The sequence below is a fragment of the Halichoerus grypus genome, chromosome 5 (genome assembly GCF_964656455.1).
Source record: "Halichoerus grypus chromosome 5, mHalGry1.hap1.1, whole genome shotgun sequence".
NCBI lineage: Eukaryota > Metazoa > Chordata > Mammalia > Carnivora > Phocidae > Halichoerus > Halichoerus grypus.
This window is the reverse complement of record NC_135716.1, coordinates 97,678,648-97,704,022: the sequence shown is the minus strand read 5'-3', so window position 1 is coordinate 97,704,022 and position 25,375 is coordinate 97,678,648. Positions and strand designations below refer to the sequence as shown.

General features: G+C 44.9%; 1 protein-coding gene across 4 annotated transcripts in view; it reads left to right on the top strand.

Annotated features, from left to right (window-relative positions):
• ELAPOR1 (endosome-lysosome associated apoptosis and autophagy regulator 1) overlaps nucleotides 1-25,375 on the top strand; it is a 64,197-nt gene that overhangs the window by 8,898 nt on the left and 29,924 nt on the right. For all 4 annotated transcript variants that reach the window (XM_078072643.1, XM_036109813.2, XM_036109811.2 and 1 more), the window contains 2 exons: nucleotides 22,564-22,684; nucleotides 24,764-24,956. In XM_078072643.1, coding sequence (XP_077928769.1) covers nucleotides 22,564-22,684; nucleotides 24,764-24,956 — 314 coding nt within the window. The remainder of the gene's footprint in view (nucleotides 1-22,563; nucleotides 22,685-24,763; nucleotides 24,957-25,375) is intronic.

The window sequence follows — 25,375 nt, the reverse complement described above, 5'->3', positions numbered from 1 at the left end:
AGGCTACATAGAGTTCTGTAGCATGTATAATATAATCTATTTAACCAACCAATTCAGATGGCTTCTAAATCCTATTACTATCAACGATACTGAAATGAATGCTTTTGCATATATATTTGTAAATATTTTCTCAATTGTTATCCCGTTAACTCCTTAAGCATGTCCTCACCTTTTCTCATATCTCTGGCAAAACTGTCAGTCCTTTCAAACTTGACAAATCAGTAAGCAACACACACACACACACACACACACACACACACACACACCTCTGTTTTTGCTTGGTCCATAGCTGAAGGACCCTTCCTTTTCAAGAAGGACCCCACCTAGAGCTCCCAAGTGACCTCAGAGCATTTCTGGAAGCTATTACTGCAACTGAGAGACAGAATCTTGCTCCTTCTATAGCAAACAATACAAACAAATCCCTATACATCAATCTTGTTTGCTTGCAATCTGAGTTGCTTCTCAGCTGCTTCTCCCTCCACCAGCTGGGAGTGAAAACTCCGCTCTTGGCCACACTGCGTCCAGCAACCCTCTCCTCTCTTTCAAGTTTCCCCGGGTAGACTCTGGCCCTGGGGAGGAACTGGGCTTGGAAAGCAGACTTGATACTTCCAAATAACCAATGCAGTTGACTTACAAATTTGGTTAATGGTATGAAAGAAAAGCAAAAGATATGACAAGGAGCCCTAATTGTAGATCATAGATCTACCCTAGATGGTAGATCGCGAAGGTGAGAGCCAGCCTCTCTGAGGAGTGGGTTTAAGTGGCGAGTGGAATGAAGGCTGTGGAGAAGTTTGGCAGGTGACGAGGAGTGGACAAGTTTGCAGGCAGGAAAGAGTCTGTGCTTAGGAGACAGAGAGAAGGCCAGTGTGGCCAGACAACATAATTTTACACTTGCAAAATGAGAAATGTACATCCCTATTTTGAGGTTTCAAAACTATTAAAGGAAGATATGAGATCTTAAACAGAAGTCCCCGGGGGGCATGGGTTTGTATAAAAATTATTATTTATTTTTACATTATAAGGTGATATAGGTGCGTAATAATAACTCACATTTATTGAGTGTCCCAAGTGACCTACAGGCAGGAACCCATCTGGTCCTTATAAGAACTCTATGAGGTAGGTACTATTAACAGCCGCCTCCATTGTACCCCATCCCTCTCCTCTTGCCTGCTCCACTCTCTTCCACAGCACCCTCTGCCCTCGGGCATATATTTTACGTACATACATATGTGTACACACACACACTTTTTTTAATTGTCCATATTTTCTGACTAGAATGTAAACTCTGTGAGGGCCGGCATTCTTGCACGTTTTAATCATTTCTACATTCCCAGCGCCTACCACGGAGAGATTAGCCTGCCAGAGGTTACTCGGCTAGGAAGAGAGCAGGAACTCAGGCAGCTGGGCTCTTCCCCACCGAGCTGTTTTCTGCATGTCAGTTCCCATTGTGCAAAGGGTAGAAGGTGAAAAGTAGAAGTCCACCCCTAACCCCCGCAAGTCCCCAAAGGCTAACCTCTGTCAACTCCTGCTTCGATACATTCTTCTTGAAATGTTTTATGCCCATACAAGCACATCTGTCCATTCTTTTCACTTTCTGTACAAATCAGATCAGAATATGTGTCCTGTTCTGTATTTTACTGTTTTCCTTCCTATAGATCTACATCTTTATTTTTAACCACTACATTGTGACTCATGATAAGCATGTGCCGTGATTGACTAAAGCAGACATTTGATGAATAGGTCAATTCCAGTCATTTATATGGTAACAGTGCTGCAGTGAACACCCTCCTGTGTGTATTGGGGCATACTTGTTTGAGTCTATCTGTCAGATAAATTCTTAAAAGTAGACGTGGCGGGTCAAAGAATCCAAGTGTTTATAGATGTGTGTCAGGTTGGGAGCATGGATTTTTAAAGACAGCATTAGCGTTCTCCATCTGCAGTCAGATGGAGGAGGGAGGCCTTGTCTGTGAGGGCTGCCGCCAATTTATTCTCCCCCGGGAATCACGGAGACCCAGAGGGCCAGGCTGGAAAGCCTGTCGGCTTTATCAAGATGCCATCTTTTCCCAGTCAGGGCAGATGGGCCTGATGGCTAATTTTGCCAGATTTTCAGAAAATAATTTGGTCCAACTCAGAGCTCTTCCTCAGTCTGTATCATTCCTCTAGTAAAGTGATAAAAACTGTGCCGTTTGTCACATTTCTTCTTAAGCTCTCCTTCTATGTCATACCAGATAAAGCACAGAACAGATAATTATAGTTAGTGCTTGACAGCTGCCAAAAAAAAATATATTTTTCATACTTGTTAGCTCTGCACTTTTCAAAATCTTTTTAAGTCTGAGAACCCTAATGTGAGGTTATCACCCATTCTTCTCCTTCGATTTGACACGTGTTATTAAAGGCATTTTTTTTAAACATTTTATTTATTTATTTGACAGAGAGATAGAGAGAGAGCACAAGTAGGCAGAGCGGCAGGCAGAGGGAGAGGGAGAAGCAGACTCCCCGCCGAGCAGGAAGCCCGACGTGGGGCTCGATCCCAGGACCATGGGACCACAACCCGAGCCGAAGGCAGACGCTTAACCGACTGAGCCACCCAGGCGCCCCTATTAAAGGCATTTAAAAAAAAAGACCCACAGAGCTCTGCAGGGTGAAAAAAATAAATAAACTGACTTTCACAGGCCTAGGATGTGATTTTCTAAATCAGAATTGTACTGATGATACAAAATAAAATGCAAAAACTAGTAATAATAATTGGACTTTAATGTAATAAGCCTGTGTGCTAATTGGAGCATCCCTCTCCTTACCCCATGCACAACATTCAAGGAAAGTTGTTTCTGAATTAGAAAGGCAACTGAAATTGGCTAATTTTCTGCTTGAAATGGATTACTTTGCCCTCCAACCTCAATCATATGAAGATAAAAGAGTGGCTAGTAAGCCACCAAGAGAAAAGATAAAGGAAACATCAAGTATATCTGTTCATCTGACTTGGTTCAGATTCTGATAAGGATGGTGCTGGCTCAGGACAACACTTCCGAGAAGTCAGGTGCGCCAAGCCCTGCGCTAAACACAGACTAGATTCTCCATAAATTTTGAATTAATGGGTCAACTTATTTTCCTTGTAAAACATTTTTTTAAAAAGATGAGTGCTAGAGCTTCCATTTGCAAATATTGAGCTGTATAAATCATCCATACAAGAAAGGAAGGGGCTATGATCAAATACAGAGTAAGAAACAGGGTAGCAAGAAGTCAGAAGGAAATAAAGAACTGTGGGGGGAAAAGGCATATTTTTAAAAGAATACATAGAGTTTTTAATCCTGGATTATCCAAAAGACTACTCCCGATTTTTATATTCACCAGCTCGTTTTTCTCAGGTGGAGATAGATTCGGGTAACGTTTCAGAAGAATGTATGATCATGGCCAGTGTGCTTTATTGTCTTTGATGTAATTACCATTTTAGTAAGATGATGAGCAACCAAAGGGAGTTGACGTGAATGAGGATGAGCAGATAAAGGTGATACCACTGGGAATATGCAACAGATTGTTAGGAGCTTCTCTGAAAGATGAGACATCCTCTTGATTTTTAGATAACTTAAAAATCTCAGGTTTTTGTTTCTGATTATGACTGATATCACCCCATTGCCATTAAAATCTCTATTTTATACTTGCAGAAACTGAGGACCAAGGAGATCAACAGGTTGGTTCACTCTGGGGAGTGTCTTTTAGATATAAAATTGTGACCTCACCAAAAGCTGGTGTTAAAGTGGATCTCAGTGGCCACCCAGACAAAGACATCCTCACCAGCTCCCTAAGATAGCAGAGTGAGTGCTTACCGTCAGGTGGGTTTTATTGTTTAACAGTTACAAATGTTTAAAAAAATACTTTTTACCCCAGATAATGAGAGGCTCACTACTTATGGAGCAGACCCCTACAAATGGGGCAAAAAGTATTCTTTTTTAAACTTTGTAACTGTGAAGCAACATAACTGGTCACTTGACAGCCCCATTGTTTCTGACACTCGTTTCCTCCAGTGACAGGTACTGTTTGTATTGGTACCTGGTCCCAGAGAACAGGGATCGTCAGAGTACTCACAGTTTGAAAACATTGATGGCAGATTTCCTCTAGAGATCATGCGTCACTGTCAAGTTTTCTCCAACAAATACTTACTTTTTTCTCTTATATTTTTAATTCTCTGAAATTTGAAATAATTCATACACAAAGTATTTCTTGAACATCATGGACTGAAAGAGACATGGAAGAATTGTAGGACATGAAACCGACACTGATTGCACTTACGGCCTTTCAAGGAACAAGCAGTTGCAAACAGAGATCAGTGCATGATAGAATGAGGCCAGAGAGGGAGGACCAATGGGCAGAGCACAGCCTCTGGAGACCGGCTTCATATCCTTGGTGAAGCTTCACTGGCTGTCACGCTCAGTAATCAAAGGAGCTAGCTTATCATATTTAATTTGAAGGGTTTTTGTGAAAGTAGAAATGAGAAATAAGATATGCACAGTATGACTCATTGTATTTGTTTGCTAGGGCTGGGTGTCTTAAAGCATCAGAAATCTGTTCTCTCATAGTTCTGGAGGCAAGAACTTCAAGTTCAAGGTGTCGTGGTGCCATGTGCTCTCTGATGGCTCTAGGGAGGAATCTTCCTTTCCCTTCCTAGCTTCTGGTGGTTGCCGGCAATCCTTGGGAGTCCTTGATTTGTAGCTGTACCACTTCAATCCCTGCTCCCTTGTCACATGGCCTTCTCCTCGTGTGTCTCTTTGTCTTCACATGCCCTTCTTATAAGGACAACAGTTACTGAATTTAGGGCTCATCCCTACTCCAGGATGACCTTATCTTAACTAAGTACATCTGCAATGACCCGATTTCGAAATAAGGTTATACCTTCTGAGGCTCTGAGTGGACATGAATTTTAGAGGGACACTATTCAACCACTACACCGGTGCATAGTAAGTACTCAATAAGTCGAAGTGATTATGGTTATCAAGAGTCAAAGTGCTAATGAACAGAGAAAAATTATTTCAGTATGGGCTAGAGTGGTTAAGAGAGCTTCTCAAAAGATCTGAGAAAGTCAAGCAGGCTTTAGTGAAGTGGTAACATTTATTTATTTATTTTTAAAGATTTATTTATTTTAGAGAGAGAGAGAGAGCACATGCGTGCATGAGCGGGGTGAGGCGGGGAGGAGCAGAGGGAGAGGGAGAGAGAGAATCTCAAGCAGATTCCCCACTCAGTGGGGGAACCCCACCTCACCACCCTGAGATCATGACCTGAGCCAAAATCAAGAATTGGACGCTTAACTGACTGAGCCATCCAGGCACCCCTAGAGAAGTGGTAACATTTAGATAAGAACTGAAGGTGTAGGAGGGTCTATCAGGCAGGGAGAACAGAGTATGAATATTTTCACACCAGGGATGTTAACCTCGTAAAATCAGCTATTAATGAGATAGAAATCTCCTCTGATCCAATAGGAATTAAAAACTATACTCTTTTTCTGAATGGATAAGCACATATGTTATCTATTGTTATCAATTATCTACTGCTTTAAAACAATTTACCCTAAAATTTAGTGGTTTAAAAAAAAACAAGCATTCATGATCTCAGTTTCTTTGGGTCAGGAATTTAGGCCTGGCTGAGCTGGCTGATTCTGGCTCAGAGTCTCTCATGAAGGTACAGCCGAGAGGTCACCTGGGGTTGCAGTCCTCAGAAGCTTGTTTGGAACTTGAGGATCTGCTTCCAAGATGGTCTACTCATGTGGCTATTAGCAGGAACAAGTTCCTCGCACGTGGGGCTCTCTATGGAGCCGCCTGAGTACCCTCATGACATGGCAGCCGGCTTCCCCCAGAGCAGGCAGTCAGAGACAGAGAGCAAGGAGGAAGCCACAGCCCCTTTTACGACTGAATCTCAAAAGTCACACACCATCACTTTCGCCATGTTCTTTCTGTTCATTAGAAGTTAGTCGCTGAGTCCAGCCCACGCTCGGCGGGGGAGGATTAAGCTCTCTCTTCCTCTTGGAGGGAGGAACATCCAAGAATATGGGGGCATATTTTAAAACCACCACATCACAGCATATCATGAAATCATCCATTCCTTCAGCTGTTGGACAAGTTTCCTAAATTTGATGTTCCTATATCTCCATGTTGTTATTATTATTATGTATTAATACAATAATCATTGTAGCCTCTCACAGTGTACCAGACACTGTGCTTGCACCTGGGAATTTGGAATGGATTGGCCCAATGCTTGCCTTGAAGGAGTTTATAGTCCAGTGAGAAAGGGAATGTGTCATAAATATAATGCACTTATATAAGAGATAAAAGTGAATATAAACAAAAGGCTTGGGGTTTGCACTATAAGAGGGAAACTGCAGAAATCAGAGAAGGCTTTAGGGGTAGGTTGTATCTGAGGGCCTAGGGCAGCATCCTAAGCTTAGTCACTTCCCGGTGTAGAGTAGATGCTGGACAGGTCACTGGGGAGGGACATTCTAGACCAGAAGATGGGAATGTGCAGGGCTATGTATGGGAGAATTTCAGGTTGTCCAGGGTGACTTTCATGGAAGGGGAAGGAAAGGGAATGGGAAGGTGGATTGAGGCAAGTCTTGGAGGCCCTTATAGAATGTGTTAAGGAGAAAGATTGAACTTGATTATGAATACACAGGAAAAGTTTTCTCTGGAGGGTAGTGAATGCTTAGATAGGTGTTTTGGAGAATAGAAAAAAAGTTGAACCAGAGAAACCAGAGTATCTGTATGTATGAACTCATTCACTCACTCATTCAATCCACCCATTCATTCATTCAACAAACTTTATCGCAGACCCATTATGTGCCAGGCATTGTTTATAGTCTAATAGGATATATACATATATATATGAAATCATCACAGAAATAAAATTACAACTGTGACAAGTGCTACAAAAGGAAGGTACACATATTAGGGGATTTGACTTAAGCAGGAAGTTCAGGGAACTCTTAAGGTAGCCATAACCCAGCTGGGGTCTGAAGGATGTTCAGGAATAATAAGCCATGAGGGAGTAGGAATCAGCACATGCAAAGGCCCTGAGTGAGTACAAAGGACTGAAAGAAGGCCAGTGTATTGTGAGGAGCAGAGAAGGAGGGAAGGAGAACATAGTGAGAAATGAGGTAGGAGAGGAAGGCGTGAATGGTCTTATTTTAATTAAGTAATTAATAGTGCCTCCACCTATAAGGACTTCAGTTTTCAGGAAATATTCCATCAAAATAGTAAAATCCAAATATAAAATGAAAATTATGACAGGAAAAAATACAATTTAGAATGACAAATACAGAAAGAATAATTAAATGAATATATGAATACTATATAAGCAAATGAACTGGAAACTTGACCCTGAGCTCCCTGGTGGCCAAGGTAAAAAATGAAAACATTATAGGACATGTAGTGCTCAGAGCCCATTAAGAAAACACATGAGAAGATTATTTAGCAGGCAGATGCAACAGAACAATGTACTGATGGGCATGCTGGCCATGAGAATGGAAAAGATTAGGAACATCAGAGGAAGACAATGCAGAGAGATTCACTGATTAATTTAATTACTGAAACTCTGTAGTATCTGTGGATGTTATCTCCCAGTATCTGTGGAGACTACTATGGGACCAGTGATTATTATTTGTCATATATATATGTCATGTGTGTGTGTGTGTGTGTTTGTGTGTGTGTGTGTGTGTGTGTGAAGTAGAAATGGAATATAGCCTCTTTTTAAGCCAGGGTAATTTCCTTTGGTCTCAAATTGAAATAGCAGGGTATATGATGTTTAATTACTATCTGTTAACCATTATTGAGGTTGGTACTGCTTGGAGTGGGAGGAAAAAGCAAGATGGCTTGTTGATCAGTGAGTATAAAAATAAAGAAGTAGGAGATTTGTCCTGATTCCTCCTGTGACTGCTAAAAAGCAGGAGGATCATCTCAGGCCTTCCCATTTAAATTAGGGAAAATGGCATCCTGCTTTTAATTTCTTCCGCCCAATTTCACTCTTGGATCCAGGCCATTTCTGCTTTGGCAAAGCAAGAGGTGCTGATGTGAACTGAGTTCCCAGTGATGGGGCCCCAGGCTCGTCCCAGGGGAACCTTTCCAGATTGCTGTATGCAGTGGCTGCCAGAACCCCAGGCACTGTCAGGTGCCTGGCCGTGGGTGGGGGGATGTGGAAGGGGGGCAGAGGAACCCTGATACCAATTTTAGTACCGCATAAAGGCTTCCATTTTCTACCTTGTAGCAGAAGCCATCCAAAAAAGTGAGCCTGGGCAAATGGCTTGAAGTTGAGCATTCTGCTTTGGACCCTGTTATTTCTTCCGGCTCCCCTTCCCCCCACCCCCAGCCCCACCTCTCTTTCTCACAATGGACAATATTACAGTTTCCCAAAGGAAAACATTGCAGGTGGGTCGGCGGCACCGTTCCCTCCTCTTGCTTTAGCTTCAGGTATTTGCAGATTTTCCACTAGAAAGCCTCACAGCCTCCTTCAGGCAGAGCCTGGCGGTGGAACGCTGGTTTGGGCCTCATGCAGGCCTTCTCCACCTCCCAGGGTTGGCATCATCAGGCTGCCACCCTCGTCTGCCACCAAGACCCTCAGAAAGAAAAGTGACTTCCTTTAAGAACCAGGTCATCCTTGCAAAGGGTTGCTGAGTCCTGGCCCCCTGTCCCGTTCACAGGTGGCCTCTATGACGGCTTCCTCGGTTTCCGGGTAAGAAGCCGGGATCTGTTCGGTTTGCTGCATCTCCTGTTCTGGTCTTTTCTCCATGAGTGTGTAGATGAAGTTCTGCAGAGCTAGTCGGTTCCACCTTTATCCTTACTTCATGCAACTTGGAAGCCCTCTGGCAACTTTCAAAGCATCTTGCCCACCTCATCCTGGAGAGGACTGTCAGTTCTCCTTTCCAGGTGGAAAGTCCTCGGGGGTGTGTTATCAGAGCTTCTCCCAGGGATGTCCCATCATTTCCAGCAGAGGAAAGAAACAGGAAGAAAGGGTTCAGATTTAAGTAATTACCTCCAGGCACTCTCTCTCCTCCCTCCTTTTTAAAAGTACTGGGGTAATGTAATTTCTCAGCATAAAAAATAGTAACAGTGGTTGGAATTGGAAGGTGAGGTTTCTGGAAATCCTGCAACTACATAGGTGACACCCCCCCCCCCAAAAAAAAAAGACCAAGCCAATCTCTCAGTCCCCACCCACTCTCGACTTCTCCCGGCCAGCTTCCTGGTTTCGTGCAGGGGCTCCCAACTGCAGCTGGTATCAGCGGCATGGGGAGGGCTTCCTACAACCCAGATTGATGGCCCCACCCTAGAGGTTCTAATTCAGCAGGTCAGTGAAGAGCCCTAAGAATTTGCACTTCTAACGCAAACTTATTGGGCCTGGTGGTCTTGGGACCACACTTTGAGAACCACTGGTTTGAATGTGATGGAAAGGATAGAGCTTTGAAGACAGGTGGGTTTGGCCTTGAGTCCCAAACCTGCCTCTTACTCACCAGCCATATGACGGGGCATGTGTCTGAGCATCTCTGAACTAATTTCTTCATTCTTAAAATGGGGTAAATAATATCTACCCCCTAGTTCATTGATGTACTACGTATTTGTTGTATGAGTATTGCAGTACCACGTTCTAAGTTGGGCGGCAGGGACATGACAATGGATGAGCCAGTCTTTGATGTGAAGGACTTGGGGTGTTTGTGAAGATTGACAAGATAAAACTTGCAAAGGTCGAGGACCCTGAGAGATGCCTAATAAATATTCACTTCATTTCCCTCATAGATAGGAGGTAACATGATTCTGCTTTTAATTTTTTGGGGGGGGGGCGAGGGCAGGGGTCTAAAAAATCATTCTCAAATTTTATAGGTTCTCTTTGTCTAGATAGAAAATTTGAGGTAAAGGGGCACCTGGGTGGCTTAGTCGGTTAAGCATCCGACTCTTGATTTCGGCTCATGTCATGGTCTCAGGGTCCTGAGAACAAGCTCTGCATGGGGCTCTGCACTGAGTGTGGAGCCTGCTTAAGATTCTCTCTCTCCCTCTCCCTTTGCCCCTTCCCCCACTCACACTCTCTCTCTCAAAAAACCCCCAAAAAACAAAAACCCAAAAACAAAACAAAAAAGTCTAAAAAAAAAGAAAATTTGAGGTATGTACCTTAGAGTACTCCCTATGTCCTCCAGCACCTCTGAATGTGACCTTATTTGGAAATAGGGTCTTTGCAGATTGTAGTCAAGTTAAGATGAGGTCATGAGGGTGGGCTTATTCCTATATGACTGGTGTCCTTATATAAAGAGGAAATTTGGATGCAGACACAGACACACACACACACACACACACACACACAGGGAAAATGCCATGTGAAGATTGGGGTTATGCTGCCACAAACCAAGGAAATCCCAGGATTGTTGGCCATCACCAGAAGCTAGGAGGGAAGCATGGAACAGATTCTCCCCTTCTTGTCCCATAAAATGAAAACTGTACTGGTGCCCATATATGCCAGAACCACCTTGATCATATTTATATCTCCTTACCCTATCTGTAGTAAATATTTTTAGCTGAATTACTCTGAGGTAAAGCGAGAAAACATCTCAAAATACTATGGTGAGGGCATAGGGTCAGAATAAAGAGAGAGAGGGTAGAAAGAAGCAAGCAGGGGCCAGGGAATAAAGTGCAGGGAATCTGGTGCGGACCCTGAGGGCAATAGTGGAGCAGTGGTACATTCTGTTCTGCAGTTCAGAGGGGTCACTCTGGCTGTGGCCTGGAGAGTGGCTTGGAGGAAGGAAGGGAGCAAAGCCTGGGAGACCAGTGAGGAGGCTACTCTAGGCAAGAATAATTGTGTTTTGACTTCATTGGTAGCAGTGTGGATGGAGAGAGGGGGACTGATTCGAGAGATATTGTGAAGATAGAAAACACACTTCCTGGCTTGAGCAGAGGCTGAATGTAGCAGTTTCAATTTCAGAGCAGAAAGACAATGCCAAGACTGGTATTTTTTTTTCAAGTGTTTGGAATTTATTAAATATTTTAAAGAAATAAGTAAAACTAAATATTGAAGCATTTCAAATGCACTTTCTATAACACATCAAGTAAAATGTACATTTATAAAAATATAAACATTATTATCATTCTAATATAAATTGTTAGCAGATAAAATTAATGAAAAGAAAGTATTATTCCATAAACCCTGAAGACCAGTATTGCCACCACAGGTGGATGATGTTATCTTTCAGTTAGGTATGGAACACCGGTGTGGGAGAGGAGTTGAGAACTATTTTTAAATGTTGGATCTGATGTGCCTGAGGAATACCCTCATAGGCAGTTAAAGATAAGGATCAGGAGCTCCAGGGTAAGGGCTGAGCTCAAAGTATAAACCTGGAATCATCAGTCCATGAAGGCAATCGAAACTTTGGAAATAGCTTTGTGTAAGAGATTTGAACTGAGCTTTAGGAAAGGCTAGGATTTTAATTGAACTAGAAAACACAAATGTAGAAGGATGGATTTACAAGCGGAAGAAAAGAGCAAAGCCAAGAACACTACGGATACTGTTAGCAGTGTGCTGGTCAATGTTTAACAACTTGCTCTTCAGAGGTGAAGGGAAATCCTGGTTTATCATGTTTGCTGGTTTCCAGGGTATAAATACTCCCATCAGAGTCGGTGTCAAGCTCAGTGTCACTGAGCCTGGGGTTGGGAACGGCTGAACACAATCAGCTGAGGGGAGCTCCTGCTGTGAGCAAGTGAACGTAGCCCGCAGCTAGACACAGTCCTAATGGAGAGGGAGGATTCTGTCCAGCGGTAGTGTTGGATAGTGTTGGATACGTTTAAGAGATAAAGTGGACGGCTAGTGTGGCTGTGAAGACAGATAACAAGCAAGTGTTGACGAGGATGTGGAGTAATTGAAACCTTCATGCAGCTGGGAATAGAAAATAGCAGTTGGGCAGTTTTCCGAGAAGTCAAACATAGAGTTACCATAGGACCGAGCAATTCCACTCCTAAGTATATTTCCAAGAGAACTAAAAACACGTTCACACCAAAACTTGTACATGGATGTTCATAGCAGCATTATTCACAATAGCCAAAAAGTGGAAATGTCCCAAATGTCCCAGTGATGAATGGATAAATAAAATGTGGTATATCCATACAGTGGAACATTATTGGGCCATAAAAAGGAATTAAGTACTGATACATGCTATCACATGGATGAACCTCGAAAACACTATGCTGATTAAGAGAAACCAGATACAAAAAGCTGCCTATTAGGGGTGCCTGTTTGGCTCAGTCAAAAGAGCATGAGGCTCTTGATCTTGGGGTCATGACTTCAAGCCCCACGTTGGATATAGAGATTGCTTAGATAAAATTAAAAAAAAAAACACCAAAAACCACAGAGGGCCACCTATTGTATAATTCCATTTATGTGAAATGTCAGGACTAGGTAAAGCCACACACACACGAAGTAGACTGGTGGGTGCCAGGGGCTGGGGGAGGGGAAGATGGAGAGTGATTGCTGATGGGTAAGAGTTTGAGGACTCTTTTTTTAAAAGATTTTATTTATTTTTTTGACAGAGAGAGACATAGCGAGAGCAGGAACACAAGCAGGGGGAGTGGGAGAGGGAGAAGCAGACTCCCAGCTGAGCAGGGAGCCCAATGTGGGACTCGATCCCAGGACCCTGGGATCAGGACCTGAGCCGAAGGCAGACGCTTAACGACTGAGCCACCCAGGCGCCCGAGTTTGAGGACTCTTAACCCCCAGTTTGAGAAACAGTCTTCTAGGAGACTGTGGTGCTGCAGCCATTCAGATATGTTTGCTCCATTGGTGCCATAGAAGGTCTTGTTGACTTGGCCCTCCAGGCTGGAAGTCTGTCCTCCAGGTTCAGAATTCTCCGTCATACACAGCTAACACATCTGAACACTAAGCTGTCCTTGGAGAGTTTTGCATAGGTCAGTACCTAGTTGCCCGGTTTCTTTCATGCATGATTAAAAGCTCAGGTGAAAAAATTTAATGGAACATTTTGATCTCATTAAAAAACCAAGAAAAGCACATCTTTGAAATATAATCTCGTAAAGCCCTGCCTTGTAGACAGATGTGTGTACCAAGCTCTCACCTATCAGAAACGGACTGGAATTTATAAAGGGACATTTTGTTTCCTGGTGACAAAGCCATTTCAATCCTAGGGATATTTACAAGCAATATGGAAAAGCTCTCTCCACCTGACAGGCCGGCTGCAGGTACCAAGTGTCTAAATGTCAGCGACCAGCCTTTCTCTTGGAGAGATTAGCTTTGGGGGGGAGGGGTTGCTGGGGGAGAAAAAGTGGGAGAAGGACAGATGTTATTTCATATGTATGAGCAGACTGGGATCAGAGGGTGAGTCGGGGCAGGCTGTAAACAGCAAGGGGAAACCAAGGGGGGCTCTAACTGTCGTTGTCATCATTGCTGTTAGGCCACAAATGTCTCCTTCCTCACGGCCCTATTGTCAGAAAGAGGAGGGAAGAGCCTGGGCGCCCCCTCCGTGAGCTCTCCCCAGGCGGGGTCATAGCAGTAGCTGGCTTTGTTTTCTTTTTTCTTTTGTTAGCCAGTTTACTAAGAGCTTTCCTGAGCATAAGCTCCTAACTGTCCCGAGAATTTGATGTTACTCAGTTTGGGTAGGTGGGATCTATTTAATCATCTTATAAACAGACAAATAAATAAAATAAATTATGGGGCCTCGGGGTGGCTCAGTCAGCTGAGCGACTAACTTTTGATCTCAGCTCAGGTCTTGTTCTCAGGGTTGTGGATTTGGGCCCAGCGTGGAGCCTACTTAAAATAATAATAATAATAAGTTAATTTAAAAATCATCTTAGCAGGGAGTTGTCATCCGTGTTTTATGGGCACAGGGAGATTTAACAACTGGTCCCCGGTTGTGCAGTTTGGGGTGACAGGACAAGGTGAGAGTCTGGATCTTTGGGCTCTAATCAAGAGCACCTTGCACAGCTCCAGAACCTCTGTAGAGTCTACCTTTTCCCCATCATGCAGTCATTCAACAAATACTTAATGATAGCTACTATGTGTCAGGCACTGTTCTGGGCACTTGGGCTGTTATCAGTGAACAAAAACAAAGCTGCCTCTTCTTAGGGAGTTTGCATCTGATCTGAAATGAGGGCAGGGGCAGAAATAGACAATCAACGTAATTAATAACTAAGTTATAAAGTGTGCTGGAAGGTGGTTATGTGTATGGAAAAAAGAAATCACTCAGGATTTGAGGATCAGTGGGGTGGAGGGGATTGGATTGTAAATAGGGAAGTCACAGCAGTAGGGATAATATCAGGGGCACTGGTGGGGGCTAAAAGGGAAGATGCACGTAAAGTGACCAGCCCAGAGCCCGGAGCAGGGGTGCTCATCGGTGCTCACTAATGGTGCCTGTCATCACCACACCAATTCTGTGTGCCTATTACCCTGGCAGTGTCTCCCAGGAGCCCCCAGGCCAAGGCTGTGCCCAAAATGCATAGGCAGCTCAGGTTCCAGACAGGTTGGACAGCAGGGTCAGGGTCATGCCTGGCCCAGGGCACGGTGGCACAAACTGCCCGAGCCGGGTGTAAAGACTCAGTATCCAGTTTTGCCCAATGTGTCCACGGCCAGACCAGCAGGGCAGGTCCTGCCGGGGTGACCGAGCACCGTCCCTGCTGTTTTTGACCAAAATGGAAGCTGAAAACCCAGAGTGGAATAGAAAATGCTGCAAGAAGGGGCAGCATAAGGCCAGGGCTCCCCCATACTCCTTCAGACTGGGAACCCCAGGGCTCCCGGCATCCTTGTTGCTAGGCAACAGCACACAGATTGAGGACAGCCAGCAGGGCCCAGCCTGCCTGGGGTCTGTTTGCTTTGGCTGCTGCTGGGTCTGGTGCCTGTTCTGGGGGAGAGGCTGTGTCCACTTGCAAGGAGAGGAAACACCTGACTAGGAGCGTGATTAAGGGAAGGCCACAAAGACATCCTCGACTCTGCCTCCGTGCCTGCAATTCCACCTTGAACCATTGGCTCCTTCAAGCAGAGTCTGGGGTGTCAAAATTTGGTTAAAACAAAATCTTCACTGAGAAGAATGAATATGTAAGATTTTAGAAAAACAAAACAAAACAAAACACAGCATTGCTTCGTTCAAGCTGGGGAATCCCCACTCGCCTCCAAAAGGGCTTTCTAAACCCCTAGACTCTGGACCATAATTTGAAAATCCTTGACTTAAATTATTTCAGCCCCCCTGTTAAAAAGTAAACAGCCTTTGTGGGGCAAAATAGTAAGCTATTTTTTTTTTAATTTTATTTATTTATTAGAGAGAAAGAATGAGAGAGAGAGCACATGAGATGGGGGAGGGTCAGAGGGAGAAGCAGACTCCCCGCTGAGCAGGGAGCCCGATGTGGGACTCCATCCCGGGACTCCAGGATCATGACCTGAGCCGAAGGCAGTGGCTTAACCAACTGAGCCACCCAGGCACCGAATAGTAAGCTATTTTTAAATTACTAATTTTATGACAGATTTTCATGGTTTTCTGCTGGGGGAGAGGGGTGGTGGATCACAGACTCCTTTGAGGATCTGATGAAATCTATACACCCTCTGCCCAGGAAAATGCCCATACCTGCCATTCTGCATCTCGTTGTATCAGGGAAGTGGCCCATGGGCTGTAGATTAAGGATCTCTGTCTTGTGGGACATTTGTTTACCTGATTTGCTTCCAAATAGGACAAACACTTAAGTCTTAAGGCATAGAAGGGTGAGTTTTGAAGGAGGGAGAGAAGAAGGGGAAAAAGATCTAGACCAGAATCAGAATCTTGGGGATGGGGGCGCCTGGGTGGCTCAGTCGTTGAGCATCTGCCTTGGACTCAGGTCATGATCCCAGGGTGCTGGAATCGAGCCCCATATTGGGCTCCTGGCTCAGTGGGGAGCCTGCTTCTCCCTCTCCCTCTGCCTCTGCGCCTGCTCATGCTCTCTCTCTGTCTGTATCTCTGTGTCTCAAATGAATAAATAAAATCTTTAAAAAAAAAAGAGTCTTGGGGCTGGAGCCCAGGAATCTGTATTTTTAACACGACCTCCAGGCAGTTGTGATGATCAGATAGACGTGGGCACCTGAGGTCTGGAGGTGGTATGTCTAGGTCCTAGGGCCCAGGAGACACTGCTACTGAGTTAGCAGTCCTTTTGAGAGTGAGGAGGAGGGAGGGAGAGAGGGAGAAGTTCTGCTGCTCTCCCCAGTCTGATAGGCTGGAGAACAATAGGAAAGATCCTGTGTTCATAATGGGAAACTGAGGTCACTGTGCCCCTGAGCCTCAGCCAGACCATTCATCCAAAACTTGAATGAGTGCACTCCAAAGCAAAAAGAACAAAGAACAGGAGTTCATCCTGTTAGGGTTAGGCCTAAGAGAAAATTTCATTTGGGACACTGATGTTCAAATTCTGATATTTCTCTGTGGTGTTCCATGTTCCGTATGCCGTCTTGCCCAGCAAAGGTTAGTGTCTCCTTGATAGTCAGGATTGTTTCATGGGATCTGCTCCCATCTGAGTCAGGTGCTTTCCAAGCAAAGAAGGATTTGCCACTGAGTCAACAAATACCTATTGATCCCACTGTGTCAAGCTTAGGGTGTTTGCCTGGCCTGCTCTGCCCCCATCCTGACATTCCCTCCGGAGGATCTGTTTTTCAGGGATGGCAAAGAGTAGGGGATGAGCCTGCAGTTGGGGGAAGAGCAGGAGGCGGCCTCCTCCAGACCCCAAGGCCTATAGTCAAAATCCAGGTTTACTTAAGAACCTGTTCCTTGACGCAAGCCCTGTCCCAGACAAGACAAATGCAAGTCGTGTTTATCTTCTGCTTCCTTGGTGGTTGTGGCTTTCTGCAACAGGGACTTGGTGCTACTCAGATTTAGGGTATGAGAGCCCCTGCTTGGCTCTGTCTATCCTGCCTGTGGCAGGGGACGTATCCCCTTCTCCCCCCGTTGCTGTTGGCAGTGAGTCCTCACCCTGTCAATGTTTTACGCAAGTGTAGCTGTTTATCCAATTCGAAGAGTGAAGATTTGTGCATTCCAATGTAAAAATAAAAAATAAAAATAAAAATAAAAAATAACAACTTCCAGAAGGGAGGACTAGGTGAAAGTAAATGGGGAGTGGGCACAGGTAGATGAACAAGAATGGCAGAAATTAAGTATTGAAACTGGGGGATGGGGGTCATTATATTCTGTTTTTAAAAAGTAAGTATTTGACATTTTTGACAATAGAAAGTAAAAAAAAAAAAAAAAAAAGGACTTGGAGATGTCTGTTTTCGCTTACAAATCTCCCTCCCTGATCAAGAACCTTAAAGAAACTCATACTCTTTACCCTAGTAAATTCCACTTCTGGGAATGTATCCAAATCAAATAATGAGAGATACACAGAAGGCTTCATAGTAGTGTTATTTAAAATAAGGAAAAAGTTGGACAAAACTCAGTGTTAAAGGAACTACGGTCCAGCCATTAAAGACACGGGAAAGTGCTTGTGACCAAAATTGTAAAAAAAAAAAAAAAAAGTCAGAGTACAGAACTCCAAACTGTATGATCTTCATTTTGTTTTCAGAAATGCATGTGCACGTATAGAAAAGGACTCTAAAGAAATGCAATCGTATGTTTGAAGTAGTGATCTCTGCTTGCTGGGCTTGCAGTCGATGTTTACTGCCATTTTAATTGTAGTCTGTATTTTCATCTTTTCTGCAATGAACATGGATTACTTTGATAATTATTTTAAAAACTGAGCAGTGCCATTTTGAAGGAAGCAGGGGGCAACGGTGGAAGAGAGAACAGATTACCGTGCAGGATCCGGCCATAGAAGAATAAGATATCAGAAGCAGAAGGAATCGTAGAAATGGTCTAAGTTCAACCTTCTCAGTAAACTGAGAACATGTGGCCAACTGGACTGGGGAAATGCCCTGGCAGGAAGGAGGTCGGAGGAACAATGGACCTCACAGCCCCCCGATCACCCAGTGCCTCTCCCTATGACAGTCTTGCCCGACCCTCTCTGTCTAATGGGCCCTGCTGTCACAAAGATTACTTCGAAGGAGTGAGGTTAATATCTGGCCTTGTCATGGCTTTCAAACCACCATGAGTTGAAAAAGAAACAGTGTGGTTCCATGGTTATTGTCAAGTTGGGATCAGAGACGTGTTATAGCCTTTGCCAGAGTCTTCAGACATGGCCTCAGTCCATTTGGGCTGCTCTAACAGAATACTGTAGCCTGGGTAGCTTCAAGGGCAAACATTTCTTACTCATGGTTCTGGAGGCTAGGAAGTCCAAGATCAAGGTGATCAGGTGTAGGCAGATCCAGTGTCAGGGGAGAGCACTCTGTCTGGTTTGCAGATAACCTTCTCACTGTGTCCTCTCTTATACGAGACTCTGTTCCTCGTATAAGGATACTGATCCCTTCATGGGGGCTCCAGCCTCATGTCCTAATTACCTCCCAAAGGCCTCACCTCCAAATACTATCATATCAGGGCTTCACCATATGAATTTGGGGGAGGGGGACACAAATATGCAGTCCATAACAGATATCAAAACCTTCTCTGGAGAAAGTGGGGGCAAGCAAGAACGTGCAAGGATAATTAATTATAGAGGATGGCAGAAGACCAGAAATTTGCCTACTTACATACATGTTTATGATCTGTCTCCTCCCTGCCCTATACCTGCCAGCAGACTCCCCACCACATACGCATCTGCACTCCGTGAGAGCGGCGACCGTCTCAGACACCACTGCTTCCCCAGAACTTAGCACAGAAGAGGCCCTCAGGAACCTCTTGTCGAATGAGGAATGAGTGAACACCATTTTCCTAGAATGTGGGAGACCCGACATGTTCCAAGTTAACAGTGTTTCCAGACTTTAAACATTTTAATTCCAAAAGAGCAGAATGTTTGAAAAACAATATTTTCCGGGGGCACCTGGGTGGCTCAGTCATTGAGCGTCTGCCTTCGGCTCAGGTCATGATCCCAGGGTCCTGGGATCGAGCCCCACGTTGGGCTCCCTGCTCCGTGGGAAGCCTGCTTCTCCCTCTCCCCCCCGCCCCCCAGCTTGTGTTCCCTCTCTCGCTGTGTCTCTCTCTCTGTCAAATAAATAAATTAGATCTTTAAATAAAAAAACAAAAAAACCCAATATTTTTCGGCACTTCATGTTGATTTTGCACAACTGCAGCACGATGCTTTCAAGAGCTGTCGGTAGCAAGCACAAAAGCACCAGGGGACCGCCAGGGATGGGCATATCTAGTAGAGACTGTCATGATGTCCGCTCTATCTGTTGTCTTCCGCTCCTTCCTCCACTCCTCCCTCTTGGTGTCTTTTTAATTTGGCCAATAGATATACTTTTCTCTGGGGGATATTTCTTAAATGTAGACTACCAGATCATAGGCTTCTACTCTCTGGGGTGTACTTAGTAGGAGGATAAGTCAGAGATTGGGCAGGTTCCTGTAGCATAATTTTTTTTTTAATTTTAAAAATCGTAGTGAAATACACTTCTCTCTCCTTCTGCCCCTCCCCCCTCAAATAAATAAACATAAATCTTAAAAAAAATAAAATTGTGATTTGGATATATGTCATATCACTGTGCATGGAAAGCAAGGAACTGTGTGCTGGACATACATACCAAATACATTGGTGTGTCTCCTTTGTCAATCTGTATGTTAGGCAGACTGTACACTTTCAAAGATAGATCATTGGGTACTTGATTTATTCGTAGAACGCTGGTTATAGTCGAGGCGTGCTGCCAGTTAATGTCCCTGATTTAACTGTCTGTCTAAGCTTATGTCTTGAATGGTGAAATTCTCCAAGTGTAGCTGAGATTTGAAACAGCTGCAGCAGACCCAACCACCTTGGAGGGTGGAAATATCCCCAAGTGACATGAAGTAAATTAACACATATTGAAAGGGGAATTTTCTAAGGCTAGGAATCAACCATTTTCCCAGCAAACCTCCTACCCAAGTGGGACCCAGGGGACACCAAATGAAAGGCGGCGAAAAGAAACGGACTTGGCCTGTGTGTCTCCAAAAAGCCAAATGCAGTCCGAGTGAACTGGAATGATCTGCCCAAACAGATTAGGTATTTTAACACCAATTCTCAGACCTCAGAAGTGAGTCTGCCTCCTGGCAGACAACCAACACTGTCTTATTTAATTTTTAGATTTGGCTGTTAAATTTGGCCCAATGGGAGCTTGTGTTCGGACGTATGAAGGTGGCGGATTTCGGGTGGGAAGGCCCGGGTTCCAGCTCAGTGACTTACCTGCTGTGTGAACTCGGACAGGCCATTTCACCTCCTTGAAAGTGTTTTCTCACCTGTACAACGAGGGAAAACTACTGCTCTGCTTGCCTTATGGGGAATTTGAAGATCAAATGAGACCGTGTTTGGGAACTGTGAAATCACTATGTGGATGACCAGCATAATTATGCTCACAGGCAGAACATCGAATCCCTTCTGCCTGGTTCACTCAATTCTGCATTTAATTTACACACTGTGGATTTTAACCCTCATTCTTCTTTTTTTTTTTTAAGGATTTTATTTATTTGAGAGAGAGAGAATGAGAGAGAGAGCATGAGAAGGGGGATGGACAGAGGGAGAAGCAGTCTCCCTGCTGAGCAGGGAGCCCGATGCGGGACTCCATCCCAGCACTCCAGGATCTGAGCCGAAGGCAGTCACTTAACCAACTGAGCCACCCAGGCGCCCTTAACCCTCATTTGTGCAGGAAAACCCTTTGGGGAGTATCATTTCAAGACCTGGAACTGCTATATGTGTAGTTGCCCTATTCATCTCAGAGTCCTCTGAGATAAGGAAAAGACTGGAATTATGGGGAAAAATAGACCCAGAGAGACAGTAGCCCAAGGGCACAAAGGATTGCCATCCTGCTATTCTTTCTTTTCTAGAGGACACTGACATCTAAGTCCAAAGATTCTCATCAAAAGTTAGGCTCACAGTTCCCCCAATTTTCCCCTTCTTTGCATCTTCTCCCTGTGGATGAAAATGCTGAGTTTGTGTGTTGCTATCTTGAACCCTACTGGACACAACACTTAGTAACTCTAATGATTGGGCATAAAATATATATCTGGTAAATATTTATAATAGAGGGAAATAAAATCGTTCTCTTACCATCTTAAGTTTCTGAGACTACAGCTCGAGAAACGACACGTTCACCTTATTTTCCACAAATCTGAGGTGCCATTGCTTCTAAGACCCACCATTTTTTTTTTTAATATTTTATTTATTTATTTGACAGAGAGAGAGACACAGCGAGAGAGGGAACACAAGCAGGGGGAGCGGGAGAGGGAGAAGCAGGCTTCCCGCTGAGCAGGAAGCCCGATGCGGGGCTCGATCCCAGGACCCTGGGATCATGACCTGAGCTGAAGGCAGACGCTTAACGACTGAGCCACTCAGGTGTCCCTAAGACCCACCATTTTTTACACACTGCAAAGAGAGGAAAAGCTTTATCAGTTAAAATATGACACAGTGCTTTCTCATTGTGTCAGTTGTGATTTCACAGATGTTAAAATGTGAAAGAAATATGCACCTTAGAACAGATGAAATGCAGTGTGTTTACCTCTTCCAAAAGGTAAAGTTTTCTCCTTTTGGTTCTGATGCATTCTTAGATTAGCAAACTTTAAAAATGGTCTCATTTTTGGTCTCTGCTCCTTGCGTTTACACATGGTATGCAATCATGCTTTTAGGTGGGTTGAAGGGGGACATTAAATCTATTTTTCTTATGGATACTATAGTACCAAGTACTTCGGCACTTGAATATAGATTTAGGTAAAGGCGGCTTATAAAATACTTGTCAGAGCCCAAATTACATTAATCCTGTGGTCTGTCACTTATTACAAGATTTAAAAGAGGAAGAAATGTTTAAGGGTATGGGATGCATCTATTGTGGTCTTTTTTCCTGCCACACAGTGCTTTTTATTATTTTTGTTGTTACTATTATTCTATGTAACTCTTGATTTGGCGGTTTAGTGGCTGTTGTTTAGGTTATTCTTGGTTCAGGAAAGAGACTGAACTGTGAGTTTCCCACTGCACAGAGAAATTAGGCATGAACAGGTTCAGATGATGAGAGCTGCCTGGGTGGAAATAATGATGTTTTCATAAAATGCAAGGTGGGAATTTGGAGTCTTTCTGCGCAGAAGGGAGTATGAAGAACAGGGAAATACAGCTTCTGTGACAATCCTTTGCACGTTTTTCATGGACCAGAACTTGCTCATAATTCTACTGTAGGACAAGAAAAACTGCACCTGTTTCTAACTCGCTCTGTAGTTACCTTCTCACCTTACTCTGGCCTATCAGGTCATTCCTTATACACAACAGCCAAGAGAGTCAACACACAGAAAAGATTTCTAAGGACTAGACCATGGCCGGGTGGAGAGGAAGGATCCAAGTCATTGTAGCTCCTGTAGGCTTCCTAACGAGCATTTGGGCACCATGATCCTTGCTCCCTGCCTGGGAGGAGGAGGGTATGGGGGCGGGGCGTGGCTGGCGTGGTACTACGTTGGCGAGTGTCGGTAGCCGTCATGCTGGGTGGGCAGCGGGTGGAAAACTATTAATGTCTGGTCACCACTAACCCACATCTTGCCCACTTTTGTCTCCCCTGCAGTCGGAGTACCACTACGAGTACACCGCGTGTGATAGCACGGGATCCAGGTGGAGGGTCGCTGTGCCGCACACCCCGGGCCTGTGCACTAGCCTCCCCGACCCTGTCAAGGGCACCGAGTGCTGTAAGCGGTCCTGCCTCTCGCCCTTGGCCTCTGCCCCAAGCCTCCTGCCATCGGAGCTAAGCCCTCCCTGACGGTGCCGCTGGCTTAAGGAATCAGATCTTTCCCTCAGTTAGCCCTCCACCCCTTTGAGCTTTGGCGCGGGAATGTTATTTCATGGCTGCAAACTGGGTATCTAAATTTGCTTTTATTTTCATTTTTCTTTTAATTGAAATCTCATCAGGGGATAAAGGATGAGCAACTCCAGCTGTGTGCCACTCAGATCTTTCTTTTTTTCCCAGTTTGCATCCATTTGCTTTTGTGCCTGTGCAGATCTCTCCAATCTACACTCCCCAGCCACAATCAGTCATTAGGAAAGACTGTGATTTGCTTTTGTTCTTGAAAAGGAAACCAGAGAAGATGAATTTCTGCAGAGACAGATCTTTAAACTGCACTGGGCATCGCCTCAGGGGATGAGAATCTTCCCCAGCGGCGGAGCTGCCGTGCAGTTGGGAAGACTGTGACCTGTCTGCAGCCCCACCCCCACCTCTGTGACTCTGTCGTCCCAACTTTTCCACAGCTGGCAGCTACTTCCCCTCCGCTGTTCTTTCTAGAAATGCAAAGGGGTAACACTAGGGACTAGAGTCAAAGACTACTTGAAGATTTGGAAAGGAGATGGGGGACATTTACATTCTAAAAAAAAAAAAAAAAAGCTTGCCTAGTGCCTGGTTCAGTCAGAGAGCAAATAAATGCCTGTTAAATTAATGAGCTGATACTGCTAAGATCTGAGCAGGACCAAGGTGTGACTAATGCTAACCAAGGAGCCATCTTCAGGTAACTCGGCCAACTCAGTTGAGCTCCTCCTGTGTGCATGCCCTGTGACCCACAAAGAGACATAAGGCACAGTCTCTGCCTTCAGACACCTGCTGTCTGCTGGCAGAAGCAGACATTCATGCATCCATTCATTTCTTCAGCAAACCTTTATGGAGCCCCCGCCATGTCTGTGCCAGTCACTGAGCCACTGTCCCTGGAGGAGCCCAGAGCCTAGAGGGAGGCACACATCAATACGATGTGTTAATATGAGATGCAGAAGAATGGGAGTTACGGATGCTTAGGGATCAGGAAGAACTTGGGCAAAAAGTTTGCAGGTGGAAAAACCCCAGACATTCAGGGAAGAACATGTGGTCTGGGGCAGGGGCAACACAGGGAAGGTGACGGAGAGGGCTGCGGCGGAGAAAAGCCTGTAGGGGGAGATCAAGCTGGAAAGTTAGGTTGAGGGAAAATTATGGAAGGCTTTGAATGCTTGGCTGAGAGCTTAATTCTATAACCAAAGGGGAGTGCATAATAGTACGTATCAGTGTTTTAGAAAGAGACCTCAGACCACAGAATGAGCAAAAAACCGGAAACAGGGAACTAGTTAGGGGGACCCTGCAGTGGTTGAGCTAATAGGCATGAGAATCCCGACCATCATGGTGGCAGTGGAACCAGAAAGGAGACAGAGGCCAGAGACTCAAGGCAGGAAATTCGTGGCTGAAGGGCTGGGCACCATTCAGAGGGGTCAGCATGAGAGGCCATGGTCTCCTCCACTGGAGAGCTCTCAGAATGGCCAAGGCTTTCCCTTAGGAACTGTCAGGGACAAGCCCAAAGTCCCTCAGCAAGGCAGAGTTCCCACAGCCCTGAATCTTTTTTTTTTTTAATAACAGCTTTATTGAGATATAATTTGTATGTCATAAAATTCACCCCTTGCAAGTGTAAAGTCCAGTGTTTTTTTTGAATAATCACAGTTGTACCACCACTATCTAGCTTCACAATATTTTCATCACCCCCAAAAGAAATATCACATCCACGAGCAGTCTCTCCCCATGCTCCCCCACCCAAGTCCCTGGCACCACAAATCTGCTTTCTGTCTCTGTGGATTTGCCCATTTTGGACATTCCATATACATGGAATCATACAAGATGTGCCGTGGTTCTAAATCTCCATGGGGCAAACTCCTAGATCTCGATCCTCTGTTTCCCCTTTTAGGGTGTCCACAAGCCGCCCACTTCCTCTGGAGTGGCAGCAGCCTCACCACCCTTCCCTTATCCCCGCTCTGTGTTCCAGCCTTCTCCTGCAAAGCTGGGGAGTTTCTGGACATGAAGGACCAGTCCTGTAAGCCGTGCGCCGAGGGACGCTACTCCCTCGGCACGGGCATCCGGTTCGACGAGTGGGATGAGCTGCCCCATGGCTTTGCCAGCCTCTCAACCAACATGGAGCTGGAGGACAGCACCACTGAGTCCATGGAGAACTGCACTGCGTGAGTGCCTCTCCCCCTCCCCTCCCCTGTGCTGCGCTGGGGAGGATGGAAACGAAGGAGCCAAGCAGCCAAGGGGAGGCTGGAGCAGCTTCCCACAGGACTGTTGGACATGATGCCCACCTCAGCCCACTCTTACTGATCCAAACTTACCGGTGACTGACAGGCGCTTGTGAGAGGATAATAGGTGGATAAGGTGGACAAGGGTTAAATGGCCCGGTTCACTTAAAACAAAACCTAGTTGGATTTCCACCATGGGATTTTGGATCGGTGATAAACTTCCTCAACTTGATTTCAACACAATGTGCAAAGCGTTAGGGATCTTCCTGGCTTTGGTGCTAACTTCTAAAACTGATCAGCCCAACCGGAGTTTATAGGGTTGGGGGGGATAGTCTAGGACCAGAGCTTTGGTCAGTGGCGGT